At 35.6% G+C, this 9161-nt stretch overlaps 1 protein-coding gene across 5 annotated transcripts in view; it reads left to right on the top strand.

The window, feature by feature from the left end:
• Positions 1–9161, top strand: part of KRIT1 (KRIT1, ankyrin repeat containing) — a 53550-nt gene that overhangs the window by 30168 nt on the left and 14221 nt on the right. For all 5 annotated transcript variants that reach the window (XM_011963241.1, XM_011963239.1, XM_011963238.1 and 2 more), the window contains 3 exons: positions 4106–4272; positions 4902–4989; positions 5774–5980. In XM_011963241.1, the coding sequence (XP_011818631.1) occupies positions 4106–4272; positions 4902–4989; positions 5774–5980 (462 nt within the window). The remainder of the gene's footprint in view (positions 1–4105; positions 4273–4901; positions 4990–5773; positions 5981–9161) is intronic.

Here is a 9161-nt window from a genome sequence, read left to right as displayed (position 1 = left end):
TGGCACAAGTATACATATGTAACAAACCTGCACGTTATGCACATGTACCCTAGAACTTAAAGTATAATAAAAAATAATAATAATTAAAAAAAAAATATTGGGTAAGTTAAACTTCATCAAAATCAGAAACTTTTGTGCATTAAAGGACATTATTAAGAAAGTGAAAAGCAACAGAATGGGAGAAAATATTAGGAAACCATAGATAAGGGTTTACTATCCAGAATATACAAAGAACTCCTACAACTCAACAATAAAAAGGCCAACAACCCGATTAAAAATGGTCAGGGTTCGGTGCAGTAGCTCACTCCTGTAATCCCAGCACTTTGGGAGGCTGAAATGGGAGGATCATGGGAGCCCAGGAATTTGAGACCTGCCTGGGCAACATAGTGAGACTTCATCTCTATAAAAAACTTAAAAAATTAGCCAGGCATGATGGCACACACCTGTAGTACCAGCTACTCAGGAGACAGAGGTGGGAGGGTCGCTTGAGTCTGGGAGGGAGAGGTTACAATGAGCCAATGTCACTTGACTGCACACCAGCCTGGGTAATAGAGCAAGACTGTCTCAAAAAAAACAAGTAGGCCAAGTGTGCTGATTCACTTCTGTAATCCCAGTGCTTTGGAAGGATGAGGTGGGAGTCTCACTTGAGGCCAGGAATTTGAGACCAGCCTGGCTGCATAGTGAGACCCTGTCTCTACAAAAAAGTTTCTTTTTTTGTTTGTTTTAAATAGCTTGGCATGGTGGCACACACCTGTAGTCCTAGCTACTTGAGAGTGAGACGGGAGGATCACTTGATCCCAGGAGTTCAGGGTTACGGTTAGTTATGATCAACCACTGCACTCTAGGCTGGATGAAAGAGCAAGACCCTGTCTATAAATAAAATAGGTCGAAGGACTTGAGTATATAAATAGCCAACAAGCACATGAAAAGATGTTCAGCATCATTAGTTATTAGGGAAATGCAAATTAAAACCTCAATGAGAAACCACACCCACTAAGATGACTATAAAAAACAAAACAGAAAGTAATGAGTTGGTAAAAATGTAGAGAAATTGGAACCCTGGTACATTGCAGGTGGGAATGTAAAATTGTGCAGCCATTGTGGAAAACAGTAGTTCTTCAAAAATCTAAAACTGGAATTACCATATGATCTAGCAATTCCACTCCTAGATATATGCCTGAAATAATTGAAAACAAGGATTCAAACATATTTTTATGTCACTGCAGCATTATTCATAATAACCAAAAATGTAGAGGCACCCTAAGTGTCCATTAACAGATGAGTGGACAAACAAAATGTGGTCTATACGTACAAATAGAGTAATTAAGGAATGAAGTTGTGATACATGTGACAACATGAGTGAACCTTGAAAACATTATACTAAATAAGCCAGACGCAAAAGAACAAATATTTAATTCTACTTTAGTAATCTAGAATAGGCAAAGGCATAAAGGGGAAAAATAGATTGGAGGTTATCAGAGGTGCTGGGCTGGGGGAGGGGTGGGAAGTTCTTACCAGTTAACAGACTTTCTCTTTGGGGTGATATAAACTACATGGAACTAGATGGTAGTGATGGTAGCACAACGTTGTGAACATAATTAATGCCACTGAATCTCACACTTAAAAATGGTTCAAATGACAAATGTTATATCTGTTTTACCCTATAACTTAAAAAAATGTATGATATCTATAAAATCTGCACATAATCTAAGTTTACTCAGTCTGCCTTCTCGTCCCAAGTAATATTTTAATAGTTCACTGGTAGAGAAAAGGAGCAGTAATGATAATACTTGGATGATAAATAAATTGCATAATTTTAAAATAAAGGAGACTCAAGTAAAAAGGAAGCAAGGTTTAGTAAGTTCTTATGGTAAACCAGAATGTCATGATAATCTGGTAAAGCAGTTGTGTTCTTTCACTTATTATATAATTAAGAAATTCCTGTTTGTACCATCTGAAAAACAGAATTACACTTATTGTTTAGCATCATCCTTTTAGGATGAAAACATCCTGATTTCATTAGAAATTTAAAAATGGAGACTAAAACTCCTTGAACATGGTATTGGGAATTGTAAATGTTATTATCTACTCATATTCTTCAAATATATGATGTCAGTTTAAATTAGAAAACATGCTTTCATTCAGTCTTTTTCCATTTTATTTTGAGAAATTTGAAAAGCCATAGGCATATTAAAAAGTAATATAGTTTACACCATTTACCATTCATTAGATCACTAGTTGTTAACAATTGGCTTTACTGTATTTACTTTCTTTGTGAATCATTTTAAAGTGAGTTGCAGGTGTCATTCCTACATATTTTGGCATGCATCTTCTAAGAATAAGGACATCTCTGCCTATCACAATAATATTTCCAACCTAATAAAGTTAATAATTCCATAATTACATAATATCTGATTCAAATTCAGATTTTTCCCAGTTGTTTCAAAATACTTTTATACCTCCCCGCCCCAGGATCTAGTCAAGGCTCATGCTTTATATTTGGATGTCTCTTTAGTCTCTTTTAATCTAAAACAGTCCCGTTCATTTTTTTCCCATGAAATGTTGTTTTACTATTGCATACAGTGTTTTCAGATAGAAAAATAGTATTATTTCAGGTAATGTTGTAAAAATAATTTTTTTTTTTTTTTTTTTTTAGACAGAGTCTCTCTCTGTCACCCAGGCTGGAGTGCAGTGGCGCAATTTCGGCTCACTGCAAGCACTGCCTCCCAGGTTCACACCATTCTCCTGCCTCAGCCTCCCCAGTAGCTGGGACTACAGGTGCCCGACACCACGTCTGGCTAATTTTTTGTATTTTTAGTAGAGACGGGGTTTCACTGTGTTAGCCAGGATGGTCTCGATCTCCTGGCCTCATGATCCACCCGCCTCGGCCTCCCAAAGTGCTAGGATTGCAGGCATGAGCCACTGCACCTGGCCGCAAAAATCATTTTTATTCAAGCTTGGGATCATTGTGAATTGTATTTGGAAATACTTTAAGTATTTATTCAGAAACTTTATAACTGGTGACTGTGTACAAGTAGGAATGTATTCTGTAGGCCAGGATTTCTCAATCTTTATTAATCTTATTGGATAAACTTTAAAGTTTTTAAAATTAAAAAAAAAAAAAAAGATGTAGGCCAGGCGCAGTGGCTAGCACCTGTAATCCCAACAGTTTGGGAGGCTAGGGTGAGAGTACTGCTTGAGCCCAGCCTAGGCAACATGGCAAGACCTTCTGTCTTCAAAAAATTTTAAAATTAGCCAGGTGTGGTGGTGCACACCTCCTGTCCCAGCTACTCGGGAGGCTGAGGCAGGTAGATAGCTTGAGCCTAGGAGGTCGAGGCTGCAGTAGGCCATGTTCATGCCACTGCACTGTAGCCTGTCTGGCAGAGCAAGACCCTATCTCAAAAAACAAAACAAACATTTACTCTTCTTGAATATTATTAATATTTGAAAGTACATAGTCTTTTTAGTCTAAAATGTCTTACAACAGACTTTTTAAAAATGCATTTGTCCTTTGGAAATTAAGATACTTCCTTTTATCTTCCTTGAAGTCCACTACTGTATTGTATGAAGCACAGTTCATAGAAAAATGTTTCAGTAATACAAAAATTTAGGTAAAATTTTGCTAAAAATTATCCATATTTATAAACTGATGATAATATTTCTTAGACAACCAGGTTAGCAAACTATACCTTATAGCCATATTTTGCCAGTTTTTGTATACCTCACAAGCTAATTTTTTTAATGTTTTTTGATTGTTAAAAAAATCAAAAGAACAGTATTTCCTATCATGCGAAATTGTTTGAAATTCGTATTTCAGTATTCCTACATAAAGTATTATTAGAACACTGCCATACCCATTTGTTGATGTATCACCTGTGGCTTTCTTTGTGCTACAGTGCCAGAGTTGATTAGTTGCAACAGCAATTATATAGCTTACAAAGCTTAAAATACTACTCTCTGGGCCTTAACAAAAAAATGTTTGCCAACCTTTGCTTAACAGCTCATTTATATACAAATGTGTAGTTTTTGTTTTTGCCATATTAAATTGTTCATTTGTAAAAAGAAATTGTAGCCTAATAACCAAATTATACTTTTTTCTCTTAAGATTGAAGACCCGCTAGCTATTCTTATTCTCTTTGATGAAGCCAGATATAATTTATTGAAGGGCTTTTATACAGCTCCTGATGCTAAGCTGATAACATTGGCAAGTCTCCTTTTGCAAATAGTCTATGGAAATTATGAGAGTAAAAAACACAAGCAAGGTTTCCTAAAGTAAGTATTTAATATTATGCATGGTTTTGTGCTATGGTCAAGATTCTGTTTAACGAAGAAAGTTTAAAAATGTTATTAGAAAATATTTATACGTTACATTGGTTTGGAATTAAATAATATAAGATGTAGAATGAGAAAAGAAAACATTATAGTAAAGCATTCTTAAAGTTACATTCTCCAAATGTACTTTTCTTATATTTGACTATAGTTTGATACACTTTATATTTTATCTTTTTTTATGCTTAAATAAGTTCACTAAAACCTGACTTGAATAAGTAATAAAAAATTTTATAAGACAGATGTACTTAAGAATCCCACCATAAAAACTGGTTTTGTGTTCAGTCTTTGAGAGAAAACACTGAGGTTTTAAGCGTATCTGAATTTGGTTATTGTGGTTTTCAATTTTCAAAAATAGTTTCTGGTTATTGAAAGAAGAAACATTTATCTAAATTGATAATATGAGATTTGTGGCTTTTTGCTTAACATTTTTAGAGTTCCCTGGTATTTTACAGCAAAGTATTTTTCAGCTTAAAAATTACGTTACTGAAAGCCATTTGTAACAGAATGATTACTAGTCTTTAGCTACTAAAGATGATTTATTTAAAGGATGTTGGCATGTGTGCTTACAGTGAAGAAAATCTAAAATCCATCGTACCTGTTACCAAACTGAAAAGTAAGGCACCTCACTGGACAAATCGCATACTTCATGAATACAAGGTAAGCTGTTTAATAGAAATGAAGATGCTTTATAGGCTAGTTGAAACTTTGTTAGTGTTATTAATTTTAAACATAGGTAGATTAAATTTATAGTCCTGAAATTAAAAATGTATCTTCTAGTTCACAATGCTTGAAGTTGAAAGTAGCAAGGTATTTTTATTTTTAGTAATATATAATCTTTTACTGAATACCTTCTGCATGCCGAATACTGTGGTAAGGACTAAATATAAAAATTTGAAATAATACACTATCCATGCCTGTGAAGCAATTAAAACCCAATAGCGTAGACAATATTTTTAGACCTTGATTTTTTTTTTTTTTTTTGAGACGGAGTCTCGCTCTGTCGCCCAGGCTGGAATGCAGTGGCCGGATCTCAGCTCACTGCGAGCTCCGCTTCCCAGGTTTACGCCATTCTCCTGCCTCAGCCTCCCAAGTAGCTGGGACTACAGGTGCCCACCACCTCGCCCAGCTAGTCTTTTTTTTGTATATTTTAGTAGAGGCGGGGTTTCACCGCATTAGCCAGGATGGTCTCGATCTCCTGACCTCATGATGCGCCCGTCTCGGCCTCCCAAAGTGGTGGGATTACAGGCTTAAGCCACCGTGCCCGGCCAATTTTTTTTTTAATATTAACATCGCAAGAGAAAAAGTACTCCTAATATAATGTGCCATAATTTTATTCTTTAGGGGCAGTCTTGATTTTAGAAACTGCTTAGTTGATCTATTTGGATTATCAATGGTACATTTTCCTTTCATATCTCTTATTTTTAATTTACTTTGTTTTTAGAATCTCAGTACAAGTGAAGGTGTCAGTAAAGAAATGCATCACCTTCAGCGCATGTTCTTACAGAATTGCTGGGAAATTCCTACTTATGGAGCAGCATTTTTCACAGGACAGATATTTACAAAGGCAAGCCCCAGCAATCATAAAGTCATCCCTGTGTATGTAGGAGTGAATATAAAAGGACTTCATCTCCTCAACATGGAAACTAAGGTAGATTTTCAGCTTTTTTTTCACAAATCATGTCATATAATACCTAAAACAACAGTACTAACCTACATGAAGAATTTAGAAATGGCATATATACAAGACTGTTTATTGCAACTCATTTGTTACATAAGATGAAGGGGGACACTAAATCACTGTCAGTAAGGGGTTAATAATATATTACATTTCTGCTTTGGAATACCCTTCAGCCATAAAAAGGAATAAAGAGTATTTTTGTGTAGAATAATCTGCAAGATATATTTAGTGAAAAAGCAAGGTGCTGAACAATATGTAATATACTGCCTATTCTTGGTATTAAAATGGGAGGAAATGAGGCTGATCTTTACATAAATACATATTGCTTGTGTATGCATAAAATATTTCTTGAAGCCTTTAGAGAAGGGAACCAGATAACTAGGAATAAAAGTAAGGAGGGAAACTTTTCATTACATGCCTATCTAGTTCAGGCCACTATAACAAAGCCCGATAGACTGATTGGCTTATGAACAACAGAAGTTTATTTCTCACAGTTCTGGAAACTGGAAGTCTGAGATCAGTGCGCTAGTGGGGTTGCATTCTAGTGAGAGGGTTTTTCTGGGTTGGAGACTGCTGACATCTCCTTGTAGCCTCATATGGCAGAAAGAATGAGGGAGTTATCTTGGGGTCCCTTTTATAAAGGCGTGAATCCCATTCATGAGGGCCCTGCTCTCATAAATTATGACATAATTACTTCTCAAAGGCTCTACCTCCCAATACCATCACACTAGGGGTTAGGATTTCAACATACCAATTTTGGGAGGCAGGGCACAAACATTCAGTCCATAACAAGGCCATTTTGCAACTTAAAAGTTTTAACTCTGTGATTATGTTGCCTGTTTAAAACATTTGTTAGGTTAATTGGAAAAGACATGAAAAAAATATTATATGTGACACAAGGGCTTCACTTTGAAACATTAGAATTAGTACAAGAACCTTTTGGGGAGCAGGATGAAGTATGGAAAGGATTGAATATCCACTGGAATACTTCAGAGCTTCTTTATTGTTTTTTGTTTTTTACATTTAAAAATTTTTTGATTTATATATTTATTTTTTGAGACAGGGTCTCACTGTCTTCCCCAGGCTGGGGTTCAGTGGTGCAGTCATAGCTCACTGCAGCTTTGAACTCATGGACTCAAGCAGTCCTCCTACCTCAGCCTCCTGAGTAGCTGGGACTACAGGCACATAACACCATGGCTGGCTTTTTATTTTTTATTTTTCCCAGAGATAGGATCTTGTTATGTTTCCCAGTTTGGTCTCAAACTCCTGGCCTCAAGTGATCCTCTTGCCTCAGCTTCCCAAAGTGCTGGGATTACAAGCATGAACCACTGGGCCCCACTCATTTTTTAAATTGATACATAGTAGTTGTACATATATATTAGGTACATTTCATATTTTGATACATGCATACAATAAATAATGATCAAATTAGGGTAATTAGGAAATTCATCACCCCAAATATTTCTCATTTCTTTGTATTGGGAACATTTCAACTCATCTCTTGTAGCTATTTTGAAATATACAATAGATTATTAACTATAGTCACATTACTGTACTATGAAACACCGCAACTTACTCATTCTATCTAACTGTATGTTTGTACCCATTAACTGTCCCTGTCCCTATTCCTTCCTACGCTACCCTTCCCAGCTCTGATAATCGTCATTCTACTCTCTACCTCCATGACATCAATGTCTCACATATATGAGAACATAGGATATTTGACTTTCTGTGCCTGTCTTATTTCACTTAACAAAATGACCCCCAGTTCCATTCATGTTGTTGCAAATGACAGGATTTCATTCTTTTTTATGGCTGAATAATATTTCATTGTGCACACATACCACATTTTCTTTATTCATTCATCTGCTGGTAGACACTTAGGTTGATTCCATATATTTGCTATTGTGAATAGTGCTGCGGTCAACATGGGGTTGCAGGATCCCACTGATTTCCTTTTCTTTGGAAGAATACTCAGTAGTGAGATTGCTGGTTCATATGGTAGTTTTATTTTAGTTTTTGAGAAACCTCTACACTGTTTTCCATAGTGGCTCTATACTAGTTTATATTCCCACTAACTCCATATAAAAGTTCCCTTCTCTCTGCATCGTCACCAGCATTTGTTATGTTTTTGTCATTTTGATAATAGTCATTCTAACTGGGGTGGGATGAAATGTCATTATGGTTTTGACTTGAACTTCCCTGATGATTACTCATGGTGAGCATTTTTAAATATACTTCTTGGCCGTTTGTTTGTCTTCTTTTGAGAAATGTTTATTCTAATCATTGCCCACTTTATAATGGGATATGTTCTTTTGCTCTTGAATTGTTTGATTTCCTTGTAAATTTTGGATATTAGTCCCTAGTCTAATGAACACTTTGAAAATATTTTCTTCCATTCACCACATTGTCTCTTCACTCTGTTGATTGTTAACATTAGCTGTGCAGAAGCTTAATAGTTTAAATAGCCCCACTTGTCTGTTTTTGTTTTTGTTGCCTATGCTTTTGAAGTCTTTGCCTAGACCAATGTCCAAAAGCATTTACCTTATGTTTTCTTCTACTAGTTTTATAGGTTCAGGTCTTACATTTAGGTTTTTTATCCATATTGACTTGATTTCTGCATGTGGTGAGAGATGGAGTCTAGTTTTATTCTTGTGCATGTGGATATCCAATTTTTCCAGCACCATTTATTGAATAGGGTGTTTTTTCCTCAATGTTTGTTCCTGGTACCTTTGTTGAAAATGAGTTGGCTGTAAATACATGGATTTATTTCTGGGTTCTCTGTTCCATTGGGATCTGTATTTACAATAATATCATGCCGTTTGGTTACTGTAGGTTTGTGTAGTTTATTTTTTGAAATTAGGTAGTATGATGCCTCCAGCTTTGTTCTATTTTTCTCACTATTGGTTTGGCTATTTGGAATATTTTGTTATTCCAAATGAATTTTAGAATTTTGTTTTATTTCTGTAAAGCATGTCATTGGTATTTCAATAAAGATTGCATTGAATTACTTGATTGCTTTGGGTAATATTGCTGTTTTATTTTTTATTTATTTATTTTGAGACAGAGTCTTGCTTCATCGCCCAGGCTGGAGTGCAGTGGCATGATCTTGGCTCACTGCAACCTCCACCTCCTGGGTTCAAGCAATTTT

Source organism: Colobus angolensis, unplaced genomic scaffold, assembly GCF_000951035.1.
Source record: "Colobus angolensis palliatus isolate OR3802 unplaced genomic scaffold, Cang.pa_1.0 Scaffold605, whole genome shotgun sequence".
Lineage (NCBI taxonomy): Eukaryota > Metazoa > Chordata > Mammalia > Primates > Cercopithecidae > Colobus > Colobus angolensis.
Note: the sequence above shows the minus strand (reverse complement) of the source record. Positions and strands in the feature narration are given on the sequence as shown.